This window comes from Grammomys surdaster, unplaced genomic scaffold, assembly GCF_004785775.1.
Source record: "Grammomys surdaster isolate TR1022 unplaced genomic scaffold, NIH_TR_1.0 373, whole genome shotgun sequence".
NCBI classification, from domain to species: domain Eukaryota; kingdom Metazoa; phylum Chordata; class Mammalia; order Rodentia; family Muridae; genus Grammomys; species Grammomys surdaster.
Genome location: NW_021604792.1, coordinates 8630876 through 8658444, shown reverse-complemented (window position 1 = coordinate 8658444; position 27569 = coordinate 8630876). Strand labels below are relative to the sequence as shown.

The 27569-nt window shown below is 36.2% G+C and overlaps 1 protein-coding gene and 2 pseudogenes across 1 annotated transcript; 1 reads left to right on the top strand and 2 right to left on the bottom strand.

Moving 5' to 3' along the window:
- Window positions 1-627: 627 nt before the first annotated feature.
- On the top strand, window positions 628-2375 carry LOC114632499 (annotated as a pseudogene).
- Window positions 2376-8656: 6281 nt separating this feature from the next.
- Window positions 8657-8959, bottom strand: LOC114632394 (annotated as a pseudogene).
- Window positions 8960-25715: 16756 nt separating this feature from the next.
- LOC114632349 (taste receptor type 2 member 125-like) lies at window positions 25716-26648 on the bottom strand. The gene has a single exon (XM_028780886.1). The coding sequence runs from the start codon at window positions 26646-26648 to the stop codon at window positions 25716-25718; it is 933 nt and encodes a 310-aa protein (XP_028636719.1).
- Window positions 26649-27569: the final 921 nt, after the last annotated feature.

The window sequence follows — 27569 nt, the reverse complement described above, 5'->3', positions numbered from 1 at the left end:
GAGTTCAGATTCATGGATGTGGAGAAGGTGACAGCCACATGACAGGGATTTTCAAGGTCAGATCTAGTTAATACTCTAACCCTAGAAGACTGAACTGGAAGTCAGTTCCTGAGGTTACTCTTTGCAATAAGAGTGAAAAAGGCTCCTTTCACTTCTTAGCATTGACGCAAAGAAAATGACTACCATCCAAGGACTGGCATCAGTATGTGATCCCTCAGAGAAAAAACAGAAAGTATGCCAGTAGCATCTCCAGGACATGCCATGAGATAGTTTCTCAATGATCAATTGCCAACCACAGTAAAGAAGGCACATGATCCTATTCTATGTGATTTCCTGGGACAGGATTGGATGAGGTAAGTGATTCTACCACCAGGAGATGCTAACAGCTAAAATGCCCTGATGTTCTTTGAATGTAAAATTATCTCTAGAATATTGCCACATGCCTCTCTTAATGGATTGTGCTGCGGGATGAATAGGTAAGTTGTAATTTAACTGAATGTTTAAGTGATACTCAGTTTTGCCAACTGCCAAAATTTTCACATTGTCTTTAACCATCAAGAAAAATGACACATGATAAGAACACAAGATGAACAATCGCTGACCGTGGATCTGGGGACGTGCACAGAAATGGAAACTGAAAACCAAAAAACTATGGAAAGCACTGAGAAGAGAAAAGAAGAAAAAAGAAGCGATCACGGGTTAAACAGGTGCTTGCAGATATTGCTAAGCAGGTGGACTTCTGGTTTGGAGATGCAAACCTTCACAAGGACAGGTTTCTGCGAGAGCAAATTGAAAAATCTAGAGATGGATATGTGGACATTTCTCTTCTGGTGTTTTTTAACAAAATGAAGAAGCTGACAACTGATGGGAAGCTAATAGCCAGAGCACTGAAAAGCTCATCTGTTGTAGAGTTGGACTTAGAAGGGACCAGAATCAGGAGGAAAAAACCCCTAGGTGAGAGACCAAAGGACGAGGAAGAGCGCACGGTATACGTGGAGTTACTCCCCAAAAATGTTACACACAGCTGGATTGAGAGAGTGTTTGGGAAATGCGGCAATGTGGTCTACATAAGTATTCCACATTACAAGTCTACTGGGGATCCGAAGGGATTCGCCTTTGTGGAGTTTGAAACAAAAGAGCAAGCAGCAAAAGCCATTGAGTTTCTGAACAACCCACCAGAAGAAGCACCCAGAAAGCCTGGCATATTCCCCAAGACAGTGAAAAACAAGCCCATCCCTTCCTTACGAGTAGCTGAAGAGAAGAAAAAGAAGAAAAAGAAAAAAGGCAGAATAAAGAAGGAAGAGAGTGTGCAGGCCAAAGAGTCAGCTGTGGACAGCAGTAGCTCTGGTGTGTGTAAAACCACGAAGAGACCAAGGACTGCCTCTGAGGGCTCTGAAGCAGAAACCCCAGAAGCTCCAAAGCAGCCTGCAAAGAAAAAGAAAAAGCGGGACAAGGCTGAAATATCGAGCTTACCTGAAGTCAGGGCAGGGAAGAGGGAAAGAAGCAGCGCCGACGAAGACTGTCTAGCCCCAAGGCCAAAAGCAAAGAAAAGGGCTCAGAAGGATGGCTCTGGCCAAGCCACTTCTGAAGTCTCCAAGGAGAGCAGAGACTTAGAACTATGCTCTACGGAGGAGGAGAAGGAGACGGGAGATGGAAAAGGTGACTCGCTCTCAAAGGTGAAGAGAAAGCATAAGAAGAAACATAAGGAGAGACACAAGATGGGCGAGGAGGTTATACCATTGAGAGTGCTGTCCAAGACTGAATGGATGGATTTGAAGAAAGAGTATTTGGCACTGCAAAAAGCTAGCATGGCTTCTCTAAAAAAAACAATAGCTCAAATAAAATTGGAGTCGGAAATGGAAACAGACTGTAAAGCGCCTACAGCAGGCAGTGCTCAAGAGTGCTCCACCCAGGAGAAGGTGAGTGCACAAGGCCCACAGTTCGTGACTGGAGTGATTGTGAAGATCTTGAGTGCAGAGCCTCTACCTGGCAGGAAACAAGTCAAGGATATTTTAGCCACAATCTCAGAAGTTGTTTCCATTGATTTGCTGGAAGGTGATACTGAATGCCATGCCCGATTCAAAACCCCGGAGGATGCTCAGGCAGTCATGAATGCACAGACTGAAATTAGAAAGAAGCACTGTTGGAACCTGGAGGTCCTTTCTGGTGATCACGAGCAGAGGTACTGGCAGAAGATTTTGGTAGATAGACAGGCCAAACTTAATCAACCTCGGGAAAAGAAAAGAGGCACAGAAAAGCTAATCACCAAAGCTGAGAAGATTAGACTGGTTAAAACTCAGCAAGCCAGTCAGCATATTCGATTCTCTGAGTATGACTGAGAAGACTGGGGCTTCCCCTGCTGAGGAGTTCTTAGTACCAGGCTGCTTGATGGATGTTGTGCTGAGATCTGCATTAGAAAAGAAAAGGAAAAACCTTGGCTCCTCGGTGTGTCAGTAAGACTTCTCTAATGACAAGTGCAGTGTATGTCAAATTTTTTTCTTGTTGAAATTATGCAAGTCAACTTCAGATGATTTCATAAATAAATGTGTTTTGAACATAATTGTTTTGTTTTTATTTTCAAAATAAATATATAATTGCAAAAATAAAAAAAATAAAATAAAAAAAAAAGAACACAAGATGAATGCAAAGCATCACATATTCATGATCTACAGCTGTTCTCCATGGTAGAGTATTACTATAAGGCCAGCATGCCCACCGATGCATTGTTTGTAACTTGGACTCTTGTCCCAGGAAAGTCTATAGGTAATAATTTTGTTGTAAAATTCAATTCAATTCCGTTTTGTATTTTAAAAACAACAATGTACTTTCCCATGCTTCTTCTGTACTGTAGAAATTCTATTATTATCAGACTTTAAATTTGTCTCATTTATAACAACACATATTAAAACCAGGACCTTCCAAACTAAGTGCTTATTTTGTGAATGGAAACAACATTCCTATTCCATACTACCAATTTTATTGACATTTTATGACATTTAATTTTAATTCAATTATACTTTGCTAATAAGGACCAGTAAATACAAAATGGTAAAATTCTTAAATAATATAACAGGTGACAGTGAAACACAAACTATCATGTTGTTCATTCTTATTGTCAAGATACAATCTCTACATTTTTGGACTAAACATGATTTCTCAAATAATCATATTCTTTAACATGGTCTTTGTTCAAATTGTAGAAGTCTTATGGAAATTACTCATGGAACTTCATGATAGTCCCATGCTTACTTCTCTGTAGTTGTCATTGTTTTAATATAGTTTTTAAAATAATAGAAAATATTTTTGAAAAATATTAAATCAAATGACTTCTTGTGAAGGAAACTTTTACTAACTACAAATAATCATGGAATAAGTGTCATTTATATATAGAAAGCCAAAAAACATCACTAAAGAAGGTAATTGTTTGCTATTAAACAAAACACATACAAATCTACCAAACAGATTATATATGCTCGAAACCTACTTTATTTTTACAAGCTCCATATACCTTTTATATTTACCTTGCCAGCAGTCATACTACTAACATATTTGCACTAAGTGTATATTCTACTGATATTCTGGTTAGAATTGCTGAGTTTTCAAACATTTACTCTTATTAATGTTTCCACTTATGGAAGCGTATTGATGCAGCATGGTGCCAGCACCTTCAATCTGCAGTAGTAACCTATTTTGTTTTGTTTTGTGTTTTCCCCTCTGTAGATTGTTGTTCTCAGAGTTTACTTTTCTGTTCTTTCACTAATTTTAAACTATGCTATCATTTTCACTGACTATGTAATGCTCCGGAATCAAGTTTCTAGACATTATCCCCTATACGAATAACTGGATCTCATTTTCAATGGTTCCTGCCATGCAGACAGTATGGTTTTATAAACAACAGAAATATAAAGTTCTGTGTGAATATCTTTCTTAAAAGCTGGAAGAAAACTAACATTTAGTAGTGCTGAATAAATTCATAAAGCTCTGTTATTATTCAAGTTAATTAATCTCCTTCATACAAGAAAGTGTGTCATTAATAATTATGTCACCAGTTCTTCTCACTCCACCATACTCAAAAGATGATGAGAAATCAGAGAATAAGACATTTTTACTACTATAGAATGCTTTTATGTGTGTCATTTTAATAGTTGGAGATGAGTCAATTGTGTTAATTATTATAAATTGGATATTACTTGAAATGAAATATTTATTGTGATAGGAACAATTAAGTTTTTTTGATGACCTTAATATAAAGCATCTATGGAAAAATATGAACCCACTGAAAAAAGAAAGAGATATGAAGTTCCACCCCTAACTTGTAAAAACACTGATGTCAACATAATGTCACATTTAGTGTTCTTCCCTGTAATTAAATGACTAAATCTCTTATCTTTTCTTCCATTTATTAAAGCTGGTATGAGTTAGTACTGTTTGTGGTATTAATTTATCAAGTCTATTCTAAATAAACATGTCACTACTATTCAATAGTAATGTGTGAATGTATTATTGCTTCTATAATGATTCTATTTATGATTCTTAGATCTCACTTTATGACACGTAAGTTAAGAAATCAGGATGATAATATAGGTACCTCAAACACATTTTTATATGATTTAAAATTATGGAATCTTGTCTCCCTACAATGCTGGAAGTACTATATATATGGAAATATATATATATTCCATATATATATATATGGAAATATATATAATATATAATATATAATAAATATTAAATATATAATGTATAATGTATAATATATAGTGTATGATGTATAATATATAATACATATGCATGATATATAAGTATATATATGTTTGTGTGTGTGTGTGTGTATGTGTGTGTATGTGGCATAACTTAACATGGTTACTATAGTGACATAAAACAATGTTTTGTATAGTCCCTAAACATGTATCATAAATATCTCAAAGAGAGAAGAAAAGAGAAAGAACATAAATAAAACTGCCTTTCCAGTTGAGAAAAATAGCTTAGTACATTTTATATAACTACACATTATCAACACATTTTAATTACTTTCATAAATTTTTCAGACACCTACAAATCTTCAAGGTTTTCAATTTGATTAGAATAATTATAATCTAGTGTAAATATCTTTAGAAATTAGTGAAACATCAACATTTTGGAGATTTTATGGTAGGACATATAAAGAAACACAAATGCCTTCAGTTTGGTTTCTGCAAAATATCACACCATGTCCCTAATGCTTATCAATTAACTAAAATTTCATTGTTTCATTATTTCTGTCACTACCTTGCATCATTCAGGACAACTAGAATGCTGTGCTGGCTGTTTACTTCAAACTTAGGACAAACCCATGACTTAGAGGTTGAACTCTTTTAGTATTCTGTTTCATTTAGATGCCTAAGAGATTTGACACCAGGCAAACTGCAGACACAATATACATAGCATTTAAAAAGTGAAAATAGAAATTTCTAGACCTTTCTATGAGCCTTGGTACTGTGACAGATCATGGGATCTTGCTGTGTCTCCTAGGTCTTCATCATAGCTCAGGGCCATAATTTGTATTTGACTATTCTCTAAATGTATGTTTGTTAATAGTTTCAAATCAATGCCTTAAACTTCTCCAAATTAGCTCTGGAGATAACCAAAACAAAGCTACTCATTTTTTTCTCTTGGCCCAGTCACTATAAAAACACCAATACACTGAAGACAACCCAAAATGACAGAAGCAAATTTACCCATTACTTAGATATAAATTGTGGCTACCAAAAAATATAAGTACAGAGGCAGAAGTATACAGATATATGTGATTTCTTAAGCTAGGTTCATTTAATTAACATTGAGTCTCTAGTTGTACATTGATATTTCTGTAGTCTTTTACTGGCTGTGATTAAGACACACTTAGCTGCAGGGAAAAATCACAACAGTTTGCAGATAAAAAATTGTCTTCACAAAGCTGATAATTTCTATCCATAGCTTACATCATTGGCAAGAATTTTCCACAGCAGGTTCTGGGAGAAAGGTTGATTTCTCATTTGCTAGAATGTAAATGAAGACATATTCTCTTTCATGGTTATACAGACTTTAACCTTGTCTAACATCTACCTCATCTGGGCTCATCAGGTATAGATGTCAGTTAACATTTGAAATCTGAAATGTGAATAATGTAGGAAGTGTCAAACTAGATTCCTGAAACTGATTTGAATGGCTTATTATCTCCAAAATGTGGAGGAGATTAAAGTAAAATACCTGTTGAATTTTGTTATTAATATCTTTCTGCATTTTTCTCAAAGTCCCAAGAAAGAAATTCAATATTTTATGATTTATATAGCATGTCATAAATAAGCCACAAATCAGTATACACTACCCCATAGGACCAACACACATATATACATTAATTGTTACACTGTATTTTTCATAATGGTCCTCAAAGAATTCTCTTTCTCATACTCAATATTCTCATCCTATAATGCATATCACTCTCACTTACTTTCCATGAACATTATTTAATGTTCAGCTCTTTGATATTTGATGAGTATTTTATAGATGAAAGTCATGTATTTTTTTTTAAATAATATCAGATTAGTTAACTTGGAACTGATTGTTTCTATTTAAAAACTAGTCATCTAAATAAACTTTGAGTTTTGACACATATTATAATGCCATTTTAAATGATTTTGATATTACTGTATTTCAAATTCCATATTCTAAATTGTCTTGACTGGTAAATAACTTTTATTGTATTTGGCAATATTTCATACTTATTTGATTAAATTAATCGACTGATAAATACATTGATTTCATTCACTCAATAAATTTCTCTCTTTTCCAATGGAGTTTTATAGAGTAAATTAACCACACTACAAAGCAGGTCTCATACCTAGGCATAGTTGGCCAATAAAAATTACACTATTTTATTGTATTGCATTGTACAGTATTTACTATTTGTGTCTTATTGTGATTTTTGCTTACTCATTTGATATTATTTTAAGAGTGAGAACATGAACTTGGTGGATAAGGAGCTAAGATTATATAACATGTGAAAAATTCAAGTAAGAAAATAAATAAATGTATAGACTCATCAAAACTAAAGAAAGGTGGATCAGATAAAAGAAAAATATTTGCTGACTTTTCTTATATCTTCCTACATTTTTCTCAGAATCCCCAGGAAATACAACCATCCATAATTTAGAAAATAAGGAATAGTTAAGCCACAGATAAGTTTTGTCTGGCATAAGTAGAACACATATTTAGCATTTGAGATTCTTTTTGTTGGATATTGTGGCATATGCCTTCAATCCCAGCACTTTGGAAGAAGAATCCAGCCTCCCAAAGACACCTAGGACTACACTGAAAAACCATGTTTAAAACAAAACAAAACAAAAACCAACCAACCAAACAAATATTTCTGAATTTAAATTGAAGTGAATATCTACAGAGGGCAGGTATTAGCATACTGGTCATGAAAGATATCTATGGAAGGATTAATACTAAAGCATAGTCATGGGAAGACTTGAACTAATAAGATTTCAAGCAGTGTTTCTGAACCCTACATCATGATCCCTTTGCAGACGGAATGAGCCTTTCACAGGAGTTGCCTGTCAGATATCCTGATCATCAGATACAAACTAAAATTTGTAAAATTAACAAAGTTACATTTACGAAGCAACAACAAAGTAATGTTATGGTTGGGTCTTTCCACAACACGGTATAAATATTAAAGGGTCTTAGCATTTGAAATGTTAAGAAACACTGATTTAGACAGAGATAAGAGAAGATGTTAGAGACAATAAAAATGAGATACAGGAAAAACATATTTTAAAACTGCTCAATCTTAAGCTATAAATATATTTAATTGGTTTGAAACGTTTTATGGGCCATGGTGGCATATATCGTTAATTCCAGCATTTGATAGGCAGAGTCAGGTGGATCTCTGTGAGATTAAGACCAGCATGGTCTAAAGAGTGAGCTACAAGATAGTTAGTGCTACACAGAGAAACCCTGACTCTTAAAACCCAAAGTCAAACCATACCAAACAAACAAACAAAAAAGTACGAACAGAGTTTGTTCGCTACTTTTATCTCAACTAAATTTTTCTCAAGTGAGGTAAGCTCAGCTGAGAAAATGCATCCATAAAATCCAGTTGTAATGCATTTTCTTAGTCACTAATGGGGGATGGCCCTGCCCATGGCAGGTGATACAATCCTTCTGCTGTTGTTAGTTCTGAATTCTATAAAGACAACAGGCTGAACAAGTCAACTGAGCAAGTAAAGAACACCTCATCCCTGTCATCCTTTGCTCCTGTCTCCAGGTTCTCATCCTAGAACTGATGGAGTTCCTATTTTGACGCTATGGACACCATCCTAGAGTGAGAAGATGTACTGCTTAGTTTAAGCCTGATGTGTCTGCTGCATCTCAAGGGTGTTGTGTCTTCATCAAGGGGATCTTTTTTTTTGTTTGTTTGTTTTGTTTTTTTGTTTTGTTTTGTTTTGTTTTTTTGAAGTTTGGTTTTTGTTTACTGCGACACACACATGAAATCGAGTATACAGTCCATGAAGTAGCACAGCCATTGGAGAGGACTTCCTGATGCTGGCCCCAGTGCAAAACAGTCCCAGCAACGCCGCCTGCTTGCCATCGCTGCCGCCGCCACCGCCACCGACATCTTCACCTCGGCCACCTAGCCTGACTTGAAGAGGAGGATTGCAACTTGACCCAAGTTAAAATAGATGAAGTGCTTTGTCTCGTGTGTGACGTAGATGCCAAAATTTCGGCCCATGATACAATGCCAGGTAGGGTTATATTTCTTGTCAAATTCCTTCTTGATATAGGCAGCAATGTCCTTCTCTATGTTGTACTTCTCCATGGCCTGTGTGGCGCAGTCAACGACATCCTGTTACATGTCCTCAGACATGTCTGCATTCGGGATCTTACTGTCTGTTTTTCTGTTGGGTAAGCAAAAGCTAGTCTTCCTAAAAGCCATACGTGGTTCTTAAAAAAAAAATTCTACTGCGAGGTATATCATCTTTTCCTTATTAATTGCTGGTCAGGGAGAACAGTGCAAGCTTCAGAAAGTAAAATCCTCTTGAAGTCACAGCACTTTTAAGATGCAACCCATACATCAAACTAAAAATAATCATGACATATCCACGATGTGGGCTAGTGGCTATATTGTGAAAAGATACAACCGATGCTGTTGGAGAACAAAAGATATTAACAATCTTATATAGGTGTTGATTCTGAGCACAATAATGATAAGCAGGCCAAGTTTGACTTCTCCATGCAAATGATTTATGTTTTCTTCAAAAACAGGAGAGCAATCATTCCAATTTGCAATAGCCTATGACATTTGGGAGTTTCCAGGGTGCCCTTTTAGCCAGTGACTCAATTAGCTGAAGATTGTCTACCAGATTATTTGGCAATTCAAATAGGTCTTTCATATGCATATATGGTTTAGGAAGCTTATCTAATAGTGTGTTTCCATATAGCCCTTCAAATGACTTTTAGTGTTAGTTGTCCTTCAACATATTTCCTCTTTTACCTCTCTCGTACATCTTTCTCCCTATTTAGTTCCCCCATCTCTAGTTCACCCCTGTCTCTTTGTATCTATGTATTCCACCTTCCCTTCTTTGGGAAATAATCTCCTCCCAACTAGTCTCCGAACTAAGTCCTAGCATCTGTGATTATATAGAGTATAGCATGTATTTCAGGGCTTAAATGCTAAGTTAATATCTATGTACAGTAAAGAACAGCATATTTGTCTTTCAGAGTCCTGGCTATTTTAGCCAGAATGACTTTCTTTTTCTTAGCCCAGTCCATTTACCTGACATTATTTTCACTAGTGAACACAGTAGACACAGCCAGATAAGTAGATATCCTACTTATTATTACTTTGATCTCCTGCATCCGAAGGGTATGTTTTTCATAATATTTTTAAATTTTCCTTGATTCTTTATGAATTTCACATGATACACCACAATCTCACTTATCTCCTCATCACTCTATACATTTGCTGCCCTTAAAACCTCCCAACACACACAAAGAAAATCTCAATCTGGAAGTTATAGATGTGTCAGATTGTCCCACAATATACCCTTTGACAACACTTTTTTGTCAGGAGCCATCTAAGAAAGGCTAATGGCATGTAAATTTTCTGGGGATGGTCCACTAATTCACATGGTCTGCAATGAATGAGCTCTGAGGCAAAGCCCCAAGAGATTTCATCTCAGGATTTCTTGTTATTATGTCTTTCCTGACATTATTACATAGTCTAATGAATCCTGAGCATTAGCCCACACTAATGGGCAGATTTTCTACAGATCAAAAAAGATGTACTATCATAAATTAATGCTATGTAGGCCAATTGGAGATTTCATAATTCCAGATAATGATTTTATGTAATTCTTGATTTGACGCAAATAATTTGCAGAAGAAGGTTTTTTGGACTCTAAGATCCAAACCAGGGGACTTGCTCCCACAGAAACACACGCAAACAGGGGATTTGCTGCAAAAACATGAGGTTTAATGATAATAATAACCAGTGCACTGGGGTTCACACACACACACACACATGCAAGAGGAACCCAGAGTTGAAGCTAAGAGCAGTTTTTAGACAGTTTAAGGGGTAGACTAGAGAAACAGTGACTAGGCACAATAAGATTGGCTCAACAGTGTGACTTCTAAACTGATATCTATACCCAGCAAGGTATATATACATGTGAAGCCACTGCACATTAATAGCTGTGAAAGTTCAAGCCAGAAAAAATTCCAGCACTGAGAGGTCAGTTGGGCACATAGTGCCACTTACAGCCTTGGAGTGATGGGAATTGCTGACTTCTTAGGAAGAGTGAAAGGGTTTTCTCTAAGAGTACAGCCCCTGATAATTTGACCATAATCCAGTAGAAGACCACACATCCAAGAAAGTCTGTGTAACACAAATGGGTTTTTATACGTTTACAAGGGGGATACAAAGAACACAAGATGTGTGGGAAGGAAGGGCATTAAATCTGGGAAGAACTGAATTATGATGCATGAATATGATTAGAACGGCTTAAAGGAGACCCAAAACACTCAAAAATTAATAAAAAGATAAAAACTAAAAATAAATGAAAATATGTCATCCAAAAAGCATACCCACATTCTTTTTGTATGTTACTAAAATAGTATATTAATAGCAATACTTTCCTTTGATATTTATATTTTCTTAATAACTTTCATGTAATTGTAGAAGTTACTTATAAAAATACTTTCCTTAGAATTGGAAGAATCAATCTTTCACTGTGGCAATGTCAATATGTACACATATTTGCAGATACACAAAGAAATTATGAGACATCAGATCCCATGCAGCTGGAGTTCTTGGCAAGTGTGAGCTATCTGAAGTGAGTGTTGAGGGACTTTGTCTTGCTTGCTGTATACTGTTTTGTTCTGTTTGGTTGTTGCCTCTTGGAGGCCTGCTCTTTCCGGAAGAGGAAATAGGAAGAGTGGATCTACAGTAAAGGAAAAGTGGAATGGGAGAGCTAGCAAGAGTGGAGGGAGTAGACTCTGTGGTTGGGATGTATGGTATCAAAAAAGAATTTATTTTCAACAGCAAAAAAACCAAAGCCTAATGAATGCCAGAAGAACAGAGAGAAATATAATATTCTGGCAAACCAAATAAAAAAACACATCAAAACCATCATCTGCCCTGATCATGTTGGCTTTATCTCAGGGATGCAAGGTTGGTTCAATATACAAAAATCAATTAACACAATCCACTATATAAACAAGTGCAAAGAAAAAAATCACATGCTCATAAGCTTAGATACAGAAAAAGCATTTGACAAAATACAATACCCCTTCATGTTAAAAGTATAGGAGAAATCAGGAATTCAAGGCCCATACCTAAATATAATAAAAGCAATTCACTGCAAGCCAACAGCCAATATCAAATTAAATGGAGACATACTTGAAGCAATCCCTCTAAAATCACGGACAAGACAAGGATGCCCACTCTCCCAATATCTACTCAATCTAGTACTCAAGGTGCTAACTGGAACAATAAGACAACAAAAAGAAATCAACAGAAAACAAATTGGCAAAGAAGAAATAAAACTATCATTATTTGCAGATGATATGATAGTACACATATGCAACCCCCAAATTTCTACCAGAGAACTTTTCCAACTCATAAACAACTTCAGCAAAGTAGCCAGATATAAAATTAAATCAAATAAATCTGTATCCTTCATTTGTACAAATGATAAACAGGCTGGGAAAGAAATTAGAGAGAAAACTCCCTTCACAATAGCCACAAATAATATAAAAACCAAACAAGTGAAAAATCTGTATGACAGTAACTTCAAGTCTATGAAGAAAGAAATCAAAGAAGATCTCAGAAAATGGAGATATCTCCCATGCTCATGGATTGTCAGAATCAATATTGCCTCAAGAAAGAAATTGAAGATCTCAGAAAATAGAGAGATATCCCATGCACATGGACTGGCAGATTTAATACAGTAAAAATGGTCATCAAACCACAAGAAATCTACAGATTTAATGTAATCTCCATCAAAATCCCAACAAAATTCTTCAAAGATATGGAAAGAGAAATTATCAAATTCATCTGGAAAGGCAAAAAACCCAGAATAGTAAAAACAATTCGTAACAGTAAAAGAACTTCTGGGGGAATCACCTTCCCTGACCTCAAGAAATAGTGATAAAAATTGCGTAGTGTTGGTACAGAGACAGACACATTGAGCAATGGAATAGAATTGAAGACCCAAAAATAGAACCACACACTTAAAGACAGTTGATTTTTGACAAAAAAAGCCAAAGATGTACAATGGAAAAAAAGAAAGCATCTTCAACAAATGGTGCTGGTCTCCCTGGCAGTTGGTACGTAGAAAAATGAAAATAGACCCTTATTTGTCACCTTGCACAAACCTCAAGTCCAAGTGAATCAAGGGCCTCAACATTAAACAGAAACACTGAATCTAAAAGAAGAGAAAGTGGGAAAGAGCCTTGAACTCATTGACACAGAGAGACATTTCCTAAACAGAACTTCAATGATTCATGCTCTAAATCAAGAATTGATAAATGGGACCTCATGGAACTGGAAAGCTTCTGTAAGGCAAAAGACATACTCAATGAGATAAATTGGCAACCTACAGGTTGGGAAAAAAACCTTCACTAACTCTGTATTTGATAGAGAGCTAATATCCAAAATATATAAAAACTCAAGAAGCTAACCAACAAAAACCCAAACAGCCCAATAAAAAATGGGGTATAGAACTAAACCTAGAGTTTACAACAGAGAAATTTGGAATGACTGAGAAGCACCTAAAGAAATATTCAAAGTCCTTAGTAATCAGAGAAGTGCAAATCTAAACCACCCTGAGATTCTATCTTACACTAATCAGAATGGCTAAGATCAAAATCTCAAGTGACAACACATGCTGGCAAGGATGTGAATAAAGAGGAACACTCCTCCATTGCTGGTGAGCTTACAAGCTGGTACAACCACTCTGGAAATCAGCTTGGCGATTTCTCAGAAAACTGGCAGTAGATCTACCTAAAGACCCAGCAGTACCACTCTTAGGAATATATCCAAAAGATCCTCCAGCATGTCACAGGGGCATGTGTTTCACTATGTAGATAGCAGCCTTTTTTGTGATAGCCAGAAGCTGGAAAAAACTCAGATGTCCCACAACAGAAGAATGGATACAGAAATTGTGGTTCATTTGCACAGTGGAATACTACTTACCTATTAAGAATGAGGACATCCTGAGTTTTGCAAATGGGTGGAACTAGAAAATAGAATCCTGAGTGAAGTAACTCAGACACAAAAGGGCATTCATGACATGTACTCACTAAGTGGATATTAGCCAAAATAATATTTAAAAGTTCATAATACCCAGGATACTTTCCACATAGTTCAAAATGGTCAATACGCTAAAGGGCCCAAGTGAGGATGCCTCAGTCTCACTTGGGAGGGAGAAAAACCAACCACAAAAAGGAGGGAGGTACTTGGGAAGGAAAGTGTACAAGGTGGGGGGAAGAGGGGAACCTGATCTAGAATTGAGTGAGGGAAAAGAACTGAAGCCCTGAAGCCCAGCAGAAAGAATGTAAACAAGAAAACTTGGGAGGTAGGAGATTGGGGGGACCATCCAGAATGCACCATAAACCTGGGAGGTAAGAAACTCTCAGGACTCAAAGGCAAGGACCTTATATGAAATGTCCAGCAGTAGGAATAGGAAACTTATAGAGCCCACCTCCAGCAGAAATACAGGTCATTAATTGAGGGAGATGTTTGCCATCACACAGTCAAAACTCTGCCTAATAATTGTTCCTGTCTGAAAGAAATGCAGGGATGAAAATGAAGAGGACCCTAAGGTAAGGAAGGTCCAGCGACAGGCCAAAAGTGGGATCCAGCTGAAAGGGAGGTCCCAAGGCCTGACACTATTCCCGAGGCTACGGAGTGCTCACAAATAGGGACCTATCATGACTGCACTCCGAAAGACCCAAAAAGAAGCTGAAAGAGTCAGATGCAGATATTTGCACCCAAACAATGAACTCTGTGTTTCAATGCTGCTACACCCTGTGGTTGAATTTGGGAAAAGCTAGAGGAATCTGAGGAGGGTGACCTGTAGGAGGACGAGCAGTCTCAATAAACCTGGATCCTTGAAATGTCTTAAGCACTGGACCACCAACCAGGCAGCATACAACAGCTGATATGAGGCTCCAACACATATACAGCAGAGGACTTCCAGGTCTAGGTTCACTCAGAGAAGATGTCCCTATCCCTCAAGAGACTGGAGGTCCCAGGGAGTTCAGAGGTCTGAAGGGGTGGACAGTGGGGGGGCGGCATTCTCATGGAGACAAGAGAGCAGAGAGGAGGTAAGGGATGTGGAACAGTCAGAGGGTGGAACAGGAGGCTAATAAAATGTGGAGTGTAAATAAATAAATAAATAAATAAATAAATAAAATATAAAAATGATATCATGTATTAGTGTAATTATTTAACACTGGAAAGTTTCATTTATTTTTATTATGTAACAATATAAAATTTAAGTTATAAATAATTTTAAGGAAGAGATATAATCACTATAAATAATTTGACATATATTATATAGTTTCCTATCATTTAATAGGACAAGATATTGAGCTTTGTGCATAAAGTTCATGTGACACTTTAATAAAGCATCTAGACTTCTGCTCAACACACAGATGTAATTATTGCACATTTGTGGGACTGCATAAGGGTATCCTGGGTCATGGTTGAGTAGGTACCTAGAACCCCGAGATTCTCCGTGGAATTCTGCATGAGAACCGGCAGGAGTTTGGTCCCTCCCATCATCCAAGATCCTGAAAAGCAGTCACATAGATCTCCATAGAGTCACATAGGCCAGGCTATAGGCCTCAGGCCCTAGGGATTTACATACTAATGAAGGCCAGAGGGCAGAGCAAATTAAACATGCCTCCCCCAGATCCTCCCCTAATCCTCCCCCTTTCTCCTTCCCTATATAACTCGGGACTGCCCTGAGTTTTTGGGGGGTACGCCTAGATCCATCTATTATCTGCCATGACAATAAATCTTTTTGGAACCAAGGACTTCCTCGTGTTATTGGTGCCTGCCTCCGCCAAGGCGCTTAGGCTGCTGGAACCATAGGACCTCTTCTCTAATGTGGGACCCTCCGGGGCTTCCGCCGCTGTGGCGGCCTTTTTAAATTTTCCCCACACACATTCTAGTCTACATATATGTACACATGTAATGCATATTATATGCATTTAATTACCTGTATTTAAACTAATAACATGAATTTTCTATTTTGCAATGTCTAGTCCATTAGGATGTCTTTAATAAAATATGGCCTACTTTCAGTTTTTCAATGAATCTGTAGATGGGTATATGAATTCACTAAAAACGTCTGAAGAAATGTAACCACATAGCCCAAATGGTTTTCTTTGTTAAAATAAACTAAGAACAAAGGACTTTTCATTATTTAAAACATAGATTGTATAGTACTGAAAGTTTAACATCATTGAATCACTAAGGACCATGTTTTTGTTTGCATCAATTCCTAAACCTAATTCAAGTTTTTAAATAATTTAAAAAACGATTTCAATATCCTTATGTACACTTATACAGCCTTTTTATTGCTACCATAAAGTCAGTGCTAATAACATGTCTATAGAGCAAAAGATTACATTAACTGTGTGATATCATATATAACTCAGGAGTTACTCTAATTTTTATTCCTATAGCAACCATCATATAATGCTAGATCCCAATAAGATAAAGTCAAATATAAACACTTACTTCTCAGTGTTGTGGTCAGTGAACCAATGGTCATATACCAAGATTTGAAGCACTAAATTAAAATGATCTCTGGCTCATGTCAGAAAGTTCCAAAGAAAAATGCAGTGTATTTTCAAATCTAAATCACACATTCCTAGTATTAGTACTGTGCATGGTCCTTTATCCTTTATTATAAAACTAGAAACACTCATAGAAACTTGAGTAAAATATTTTTCTTGTACTTAAATAATGATATCTCTGCATTATTTGGCAAAATTTTTAATTTTCTTCAGATATTTCTACAGATACAAGATTAACAGAAAAAATGTAAGACACAGTACTAGATATTGACATGGGTATAATGCTTCTTAATAAAAGAACCTTTGACGTCTTTGATCTGAAGCTGTAAGGAAATGCCATTTTGAATTCATTCACTGGGATTATAATATATATGTTCATAACTAAAATATTTAAAATAAGAGAATCAGAGACACAATCACTACTAAAATGACCTTATTAATTCTACCTTTAGCTAGAGAAAACCTGAGTTGGAAAATTTTGCTCTTTTGAGAAAATAAAAGATGTTAAAGCTAGTACCCAGCCAGATACTAAATTGGTTAGTAATTATCTGGATTGAAATTAATCACTCTTACCAGTTTTAGGGAAATCACTAAATATGGATACACAGAAATATCAATATAATCATAAATACTCTCTACAGCACATCCATTCTGGAAGTGACCATAGCAGTGAGTATTTGATCTACTGCAGAGAACTTTCTTCTCCTAATCCAGTCCATGGAGTTCACCAAGTCTATAAATATATTTCCAATATTCCAGTTACAAATTACACACAATGAAAATGGTTACAAATATGTTGTATATGGCAATACTAATTGCCTGTAATAGTATGCTGATATCTATAGTCACTGAACTATATTTGTTATTCTATTTATTTATAATGCTATGTCTATATGGCTTTTAAAGTTTGACAAAATGCTTATTTTTCAAAACCTCCTTATCCAGTACCTACAAACAACCAGGAATCAAGTCCCTCCATTGTAAAGAAGCTGTCATCTAAATGAATTGCTGTTCTGACACAGTTCAGCTGTACTGCATTCATGGACCTGTGCTATAGAAATTGCATGTGTAAGGAAAGATAAAGAAAATATTGAAATCTCATAGGCTAACATACACATAAAGATGGGTTTATTTGTATTGTCCATGCAGCTTTGCCTTCACTATATATTTTATACTGTCACCTCGAAATTTTACCAAATCTTCTTACAATCTATAGAAAGCTGAGAAAACCTGATTTGGTTGTACGATACCACTTAATCCCTAAGAATGTTATACATAGTTTAAATTAGAACTGCAGAAATATGTGTGCTTATGTTGTTCAAAGGACTTCCTACAAAATATCAAACTTCTAATAATTTCATGAGGTCAGTAGTCTTTAAACACTTGATAATGAGAATAATAATTCATTTTCATTTAAAATGGCACATTTACATGCTTGAAAACACACACACACACAAACACTGAAGCACACACACAAAATTTTTTGGATTTTTGTATCTAAACCTCTGTAACTTTACAGTCCAGTAGTATAGGGCTTCCATTAATTCATCATTAATCATACATTTAGCACATTATTAGTATTGTGATATTTAAGATATTATTTTTCAAATTCTTCCAAAGCTAAGTATGATAGTACATAATTATAATCCCAATACCTCAGAGGTAGAGGTGGAAGAATCAAAAATTTAAGGTCATCCTTGTCTATTTCGGTAGACATCATCATGGATTATATGAGACCATATCTGAAAAAATCAAATAAAATCAAATATAAAATAAATAGGAACAAAAGGGAGAACTTTAATATTAACAATACAGTACTACTGATATAAGATATTCATATTTTATTCACTTTCCCCTTATCTCCCACTACAATCTGCTCTATAACCAACAAAGCATATATCAAGCTCAATAAAAGACATGAGTTCTCTTCTCAAGATAGAGGACATATCTCATAATGCAATTATTTTTCCATATCTGAAAACTAAGTGAGCAAACATGATGTAATTCAAGGCCAACTACCCATAAAAGAAGGCTGCATGTACCTTAATTCTCAGGGATACATAGATAAAAAGGTAGATATATAGTATTGACATATCTCAGACTATAAGAGCAAGAGCAAGGAAAAGATGTGAATCCAAATTTCTTGAAATTCCTCATATCTGGAAGGCAAAATAAGGTAGTTTGAGAAATATGCGTGTGTGTGTGTGTGTGTGTGTGTGTGTGTGTGTGTGTATACACATTGAATGATGGGGAGCTCTCAATGAGCTATCTTCTTCTTTTAAATTATCTTTAGTCTTTCTTTTTTCAGTCCAGTCATTATCCTCATCATTCTGCTCTCTGTTCCTCATCCCATTCCTCCTCCCAGGTTTCCAAGAGGATGTCCCCACTCTCCCCTCCACACATGCTCCCCCCCCCCACATTTCCCCTCAACACGCTCCCCCAGGCCTCCCCATTCCCTGGGGCTTCAAGTTTCTCAAGGGTTAGGTGCATCTTCTCCCACTGAGACCAGACCAGGCAATTCTCTGCTATACATGTGTATGGGGGATGTTGGACAAGCTAGTGTATGCTGCCTAGTTGGTGGCTCAGTGTCTGACAGATCTTGGGGAATCTAGGTTTGTTGAGACTGCTGGTCTTCCTATAGGGTCTCTGACCTCCTCAAATTCTTCGCGCCTTTCCATAATTCAACCACAGGGTTCCTGACTTCTGACTATTAGTTGGGTGTAATTGTCCGTTTCTGTCTCAGTCAGCTGCTTGTTGGGCCTCACTGAGGACAACTATGCTAGCCCTCTGTCTGTAAGCACACAATAGCATCGGTAATAGTGTCAGACCTTGGGGCCTCCCCTTGAGATAAGTCCTAATTTGGGCCTGTCACTGGTCCTCCGTTCTCTTTTCTTTCAGTCCCTTCTCCAGTTTGGTTCCTGCAGTATTTTTTCATTTTTGTTTTTGTTTTCTTAACAGGAACAATTCTGGGTCAGAGTTTTTGACTGTGGGATGGCAACTTCATGCTTCTGCTTGATGACCTGTCTTTCTACTGGAGTTGGAGTCTACAAGTTTTCTCTCTACACTGCTAGGCATTTCTTATAAGATTCTTCCCTTTGAGTCCTGAGATTTTCTCACCTCCTAGGTCTCTAGGACATTCTAGAGGGTCCCCCTACCTCCTACCTCCTGAGGTGGCATATTTCCATTCACTCTGCTGGCTCTCAGGGCTTCACTCCTGTTCCACCTACCCAAATACCTGATCATGTTCCCCTTTTCCCTGGGCTGCCCATCCCACCCATATTCCTCCCTCTCTCTACTCTCTGCTTTCTTCTTCCTCCCAAGTTGAAGCATCCTCACTTCTGCCCTTTGTCTTGTTAACCTTCTTGAAGTATATCTTAGAGGGAAGTTTTTGAAACAGAAACATAGAAATCTGTGGTATCATTCCAGATAAGTGTTGTCTGTCTGAAATGACGGGAAAGGGTGAAATAGCAAAGGATAAAAAATATAATTTACTGTGGATTTGTGCTGAAGTTGGCTTCTGACATGGACATTCAAAGTCCTAAACTGTATTTACACTAAGACAATGCAGAGAAACAGAATGTTTGAGACCAAATCAGTCCTCTTGAAAAAGAATCATCAAATATGTCATAAGAATAGTCAATATGTATTCATGAGGTTTAGTATTTTCTAGATAAGGGTGCCAGGACGAGGGGCATGTCTCCACATAAGTGTAGATTTTGAACTATTATTTGAGAGTCAAGCAAGATCAAACAGGAGTGACTGAGGGTCTTTGAATTACCTGCATCTCAATGAGGATTTACTAGGTTTATAATTGTTTACATACTTCTGAATACATAATAGAAACACATAGATTCATTGTCACTAAAAATGTATGTTGCTTCATTACCTGTACAGATAGAGCTGTTATTCATGTATCAAAGCATGAAGACACTGAACCTGTACTTTCTCTGTAGCTAATGAATAAAAGATATAGTAAGCAGATTAAAAAATATACTCTGTCTAAATAGAAATATAACATTGACACATTTGTCTTTAGTGTGTGAAATACCTTATGTCATAGTCCCAGAAAGCTAGCCACTACTGGTGTACATGAGAATAAGTGAGTCATTCAAGGAATAGACAATATTGAGACTAAAATCTGGATCATCTCTCATTTCCTGAATTAGCTAGAACACAAAATTAGAACATAATATTTCTTATAGGAAAGACGAAAAGCAGACATTCTGCATTCACTTGTGGGTAAAATCTGAATAATGAAGGTGTTTGACTACCATCCTTATTTGTTTTATACTTGTTGCCACTTCCTAACTTTGGACAGAGGTGAAGAATTGGCATCATATGTGTCTATATAGTTAGCTCTGATAATAAGAAACACTTACGATTAGGCTGGAATATTGTATGATCAGAAAATTTAACTAGATTCAGTAACAAGGGCAATCTACATGTTTCTGATATAACCCACTAAAAAAGGGGGAGACCACACCATGGCTGTGTTAATGCCCATCCTCAACTTCTTCAACAGTAGAGTAACACGTATCTGATAAAACAAAAATTCTGCAAGGAGAGAGAATAAAATTATTTGTAAAATTTTTCTCAGCACAAGTTTTGGTGACCCTATAAAAGCCATATGCTTGCATAACCCCATGATATGTACTGAGTGTGAGTACATGCAAGTAACAAAGAGGGCATACAATATTGACCAAAATATAAATATAATACAATATATAATCTCTTATAGCTCTACAGATACCATTGCCATCAACTGTTTTATTTGTCAACATCTTATGTGACCTGGGTTATCCTTCCATTCTGTCTGCAGTAGAATTCCATACTACAGTAATAGTTCCAATCACTCACAACATGTTACAGCATTCACTGGGCCTCTAAAAAGTTAGGAACCAAACATACTACATTATATGACATAATATGACACATATATTAGGTTATCTAAAGACTTAAAGTTTCACCTAGATATCAGATATTACAGGAGTCTACAGATTCTGTTATATATACTGGTGAGTTTGTGGGCCGATGACTCCATGCATGCAAATTTCTGGAGTGGGTAAATGTAAAACAGAAATGAAACCCTGTGATTTTATTTGCTTCCTTGCTTCACTGTTGGCTTAAAAGTTCATAAACAAATAGTAAAATTGTGTTAGCTATGCCAACTATGGTGTATAAGGCTCAATGGTACACAGTGTATAAATAGTTGTTCAGCAACTTTGAGTTAGCCTTGTTCATATCTAACCATTTAAAGAGGTCTTCTGTTAGACCTTTGCAAGTAATGAGTGATTTTTTTTTAACTCACAGACCTCAAATTCCATTGATAAATTATGCAAATATCACTGTTTTTCTGAACATACATCCCAGGAACAGATAAGATATCATATAGGATAAACTATTCATCCTTTCTGTTTTGTTTTACATTTTCCCCACATTACAGGTCACCATGCTTCTTCAATTTATAACCTCATCTAAGCGCTGCTCTTGGTGAGGAGGATTTGGGACCAAGATTCCCATCTCTACTTTCTAAGCTGCCATGTGGATACATTATTTCTAGTAAACTTTATAGTTTCAATGCCTATGTCACAGAAAATAAATTAATCTGTTTCGGCAATGTTAATGCTCTGTATCTCTTACTTTAGCCATAAGAGAAGTAGAGGCCAAACTACTATGGAATTAATGCCAGGCAAACCTTTCCTCACTATAGGAGAACACTGAATGTCAGAAAACAATGTTAACTAACAACAGAGAAAAAGCTATTATCAGCAGCCTTCTAAGTACTGAACCCAATGAAAAGGCAAAAGACTCTCACATAAAACTAGCCAATATTAGTGTCATGGAGGTAGTCAGTACTAAGAAGATAATTGTACATGCCCTTCCTTACTTTCTCAAACAAATGTAACACTTAAATCCATGGAACAGAACTCAGACTAGAAATCTTACCCCAAGACAAGACATTCATAGACTTCAAAATTTTTATTTGATCACATGATACTGTAACCTGCTAAATTTACACAGAAAATGTACTGAGAAAATATTGCCTCAAATAACACTTTAGGAAAGAAATGTGTCGCTGCATTACATAAAGTCAGTTTCCACTTTTGTGTAGGAAATACTTGAAACATCATTATGAGAATCTATCATCACAATAGAAAAATGAATTCACACATATTAGAATTTATTGTGCCTCTCTCCTAAATAATGGGTTATATTGAATTATGAGAGTCCAAATTTTTAGGTTCAAATTCCATTTTAGAAAACCTGACCTAAGTTTAAACAAACAGTTACCCACCTGCAACAAAACCTGAGCCTAACTCCAATTTCCGGGCTTCCTCCCACAGCAAGACCTGAATCTCCAGGTTATACTCCCCAATAAATCGAGTGTCTAGCACCAGTCTCTAGGCTATTCCCCCCAAAAATCTGCACCCCTAGATTACAAGCCCATCCAAGCCTAACAACCACTAATCAGAAGGAAAGCAGAAGTTAAGTTTATGGTTTGGTTCCCACCACTAGTCAATTTTGCTAAAGACCACAGTAGCACCCCCAAAAGACACTAACTAGGCTAGAAAAATTCACCCCTTCCTGCCACTTTCAATAAAACCTTGTCTCGGGTGAGCATTTGGTGCTTGTCTTCACTGGAACCATCCTGTGGTTTGGAGGTGAGTTGACCTGAGCTCCAGCTTGTAAATAAAGATCATGATGTCATTACACTGCATTCAGCTCCCTAGTAGTCTTTTGGAGTTCATGAACATTTCGGCACAACATAATAGCTTTTAATATTTTCATCTTCTCTTTTCATTTTTGTTCCTGATATGGCTGTAGCAAGGTTATAGCTTGGTAAATAGTGGGACTGTGAAATGGTCATGTTTTGCTCTCAAACATGCTTCTATTTGGAAAACCTTATGACCTCAATACGAAAGTAGATCAGAGTATTTATACTGCCTATAGATTTAGTAATGAGTTTTATTTTCATCATTTCCAGTCTTCTTTATTTTTTTACTTTTTTTAAATTAATAATTCCATTCCTTTACATCTCAAATGATATCCGACTTTTTGGTTTCCCATCCACAAGCACCTTTCTCTCCTCTCTCCTGCTTACCTCTATGAGGGTTCTCCCCTACCCACCCACCATCTCCTGCCTCACCCCTCCAACATCCCTCTGCTGGGCCATCAAACTTCTACAGGATTAAAGGTCTCCCCTCCCATTGATGTCAGAAAAGTCCATCCTCTACTACCTATATGTCTGTGGCCATGGATCCAGCCCTGTATACTTCTTGGTTGGTGGTCTAGTCCTTGGGAGCACTTGGCGGACCGACCAGCTAATGTTGTTCTTCCTATGGAGTTGCAGTTCCCCTCAGCTCATCCAGTACTTCGGCCAGCTTCCCTACCAGGGTCCCTTAGCTCAATTTGATGGTTGGCTCCAATCATCCACATCTGTATTAGTCAGTTGCTGGCTGAACCTCCCAAGAAACAATTATCCTGTCAGCAAATGCCTCTCGGCAAGGTCAACAGTGTCGGGTATGATGTCTGCAGACAGGATGGATCCCCAGATGAGGCAGTTCCGGATAGCCCATCCTTCAGTCTCTATTCCATTCTTTTGTCCCTGTTCTACCTTTGGACAGGAATATTTCTGGGTTCAAATATTTGAGATGGGTCCACGGCCCCATCCCTCCATGGAGGACCATGCCTATTTAACTGGAGGTGATCTGTACAGGTTCTACCTCTCCTTCTCTGCTAAAATCATCCCCGTTGGATCCCTCCAGTGGGTATCCTCAGTTCATCATCCCCCCACTACATATTTTTATTCGATTTCCTGACCCTCTGCACCTCTCTTTTGTCCCCTCAGGTAATTGATACCGCTCCCCTTATTTCCTCCCCTCCTCTTTCCCTCCAACATCCCCTCCTCTCCCTCCTGCAATCATCCTGTTCCCCCTCAATGCAGGACTGAAGCCCATTTCCAGGATTAATGTATTGATATACATATCTGTTCACTCATTCATTTATAAAAATATTTCACATCCTGAGTGTCGGACTCAAAGAACTAGCAGTCAACAGTAAACAGAAGTATGATGACATCATCTTAGACAGCATTGCTGAAGAAAATACATAACTATACAAAAATAAGATATGGAGATTTCAAATGTTAATATTTAGAAAATGATTTTTCATAATGCCAAGATCAACCAGTTACCTAGAAATCAGTTACTGCATAAAGTAACAGATGACAGCCTTCTCTCAGGACAACTCACCATCCAACATTTTTTGCAACAAAACATTTCATGCAAGTAGTTCTGTCATTAGTTTATTTTTATTCATTTAATTTGATACACGTTTTATTTCAATTTTGCCTATCATTTAAAAAGAATCAGTTTAATTTTGAATCTTATTAAATAATTATAAGTTTTATAGTGAACTAAGGCATTCCAAACTTGTTATAAAATATAATCTGATTAATAGTGATGTTTTATAGCAATATTTTTATAATGTCTGTATTTAATTCATTTAACATTAACTTCCTTGAGTTCCATCAGGAAGCAATTACATATTACAAAAATTCATGCAACTATTTTCTTAACTTTATGGGATTGAATTTTCTTCATAAGACAATCAGGATGCTGACTGTAGTAAAATACTGGTGGTACCTGATGGAATAAGAAAAGCAAAACAATAATATCTTAGTGTGATGTTCAATAAGCAAACTCATTTTCATGGATTTTTTTTTCTAGCAGTAAAATTAAACAGGAATGTGGTTTGTGACAGACAACTATCAAGAAATGTGTACTATAATTCCAATTATGAAATACATATTCTGAATAGCGTTCTCTATGGTCCAAGTGTTCTACATTATAAACTAATAATACAGCATAATTGAATTAAAACATAATCATATAGTCAAGGTTCTGAGATAATTCTACTAACATTTTAGTCCAATATCTTTATGTAATTCTTAATTTGTATTTAAATAATGTTTATTTTCTACATTTGGATTTATTTTTATGAGTATAAAATTACAAAGTATTATTTTTACTATATCTTGCTTGCATATATATTGAACTATGATTTATATTTTATAAAATAACCACTTCAAAAATCTTAATTAAGCATCTTAATGCTACTAAATTATGTCAGCTTACTTAAGGTAGTCTTACATTTAGATAGGACAACATCATATATATGTTCCTCTGTAAAATAATACTAATATATATTTGTGAATATCCAGATAAATTTCTAAGATGTTTAGATAACATTGATCATAAACATAACTAATAAACCGAGCAATATAGGATAGATAAGCTTGAAAGTATGCTTTGGTAACGCACAAGAATTTTCTTAGCTAAGTTATTTTCTTCACTACCAAAGAATATTAACAAAATATATCAGGGAACCAATGTCTGTACATCTTTGGACCTGCACAGAAGCCACCGCAGCACCAAAAGAGATGCTTGCCTCAGCTTACGGTTTCTCAGAATCAGGATGCATGAATGAACTGAAGGGAAAGTAATCATAATAGAGGCATAAAACAGAGTGTTTTTCTCTTGAGACACAGAGGTCCAAAGTTGTATGGCAAGAGACAAAAAGAAAACTATGTAGAACAGAAGAAAGGCCACCACCATGTACAAGGTCTCTATATGTGCTGCGGTGCTGAGGTCTTTGAAGTCTTTAGCATGGTACTGCATGTTCTTCAGGTGTCTCCACAAGGAGAAGATGAGGAGCAGAAAAGCCAGCAGGGACACAGTGAAGGGGATGAGTGTGAACATTGTGTTTATTAAAAGAGAGAGTCTGAAAAATCGAGTGTAATTCTTTGATCTGAAATCAAAAGAGAGGTTTCTTTTGGATTCATCTTTCCAGATATCGATATGTATGTTCAACACTAGAATATTCAAAAGCAGTAAGACCTGAGAGACCAGCAATGTCACTGAAACCACTTTTTTAAATCTCCATCTTAAGTAGAGAAAAATATAATTTGAAAAACTGGCTATCTTGAGAAAATAAAAGATGCTGAGACATGTAGCAAGCCAAATGCTGAAATGGTTTGCAACAATCCAGGTGTTATATTTTATTCTTACCATTTTCACAGCCGTTTGTAAATCTGGATGCAGTGAAGATATTAGTGTAATGAAGAATATAGAACATACCATATCTATCCTGGAGATTGCCAAGGCAGTAATGATCTGATCCACTAAGGAGATTTTTCTTCTCTTCACCCAGTCTATGATGTTCACCAGTGCTATGAATCCATTTGCAACATTCCCAATTATGAATTGCACAATGATAATAACTGCATATATGATCTCTATGTCAATACCCATCGTCCATAAGAGAAAGTCTTGATGTCTGTGATCATTGAAGAATTAGTTACTGTGTATAATTTGTATACTTTTTCTGGAAATTCATAACATTCTTCTAAAACTTCCAATATAATGACAAACAATAAAACATCAAGATTTATCAATGTAGGTGAACGTAGCTGTATTTATGCAAGTATTGTTTTTTGACATGATCCCACTGAGTTACATCCAGATTCTGTGTGTCCCATAGTAACCTGGAATCTACTGCCTCTGATGATGAAGGAAAGGCTGGGACCTCAATGCTGAAATGTAAATAAAGGCGTGTTGATTTGCATTGGTTTCCTAGTTTTTCTTTCTTTACATATTTTAATTGACAATTTGAGTTCTGGGCCAGAAATATTCAAAACATTCTATGACCTTTGGAAAGCAACAAAATTATCAGAATATGAGAGTTCTTAAATATTAAAGACAATTTATACAGTTTAGATTAAGACTGTAAGGGCCTGTCACCAAAGCTCTTCTACAGATTATCACTTATCTAATACCTATTTGTAGAAGATTATTCCTTAAATACATAGTATTAAGAATATTACTTCTTCATCATTTACAACATAAAGTGTCTATACATTTACAACATAAAATATCTATACCATTATAAAACCATACCTATTTGAGATCTAAATTCTCATTATTTTCATTTCTTTGATAAAGATTTTCTTCTTTTTACCTAGCAGTTTTCATGCATTGAGCTTGGGCTTTATTTTTAAGTGATCAGACATTGTTTCAAAGTGTACATTAAACTGTTTAACATTGGGTAATAGGTTCTTTGTACAAGGAAACTAGTAGAAATATATTGTGGCTCCTTAAAATAGTCACTGAGGTGATGAAGCTCATTCCTGTATGTCATATAAAAAGATGAGATACTAAGATTTAGGCACAGAA

Coding starts and splice junctions, on each gene's coding strand:
- LOC114632349 (XM_028780886.1), bottom strand. CDS start 26,648: ATGGGTATTGACATAGAGATCATATATGCAGTTATTATCATTGTGCAA.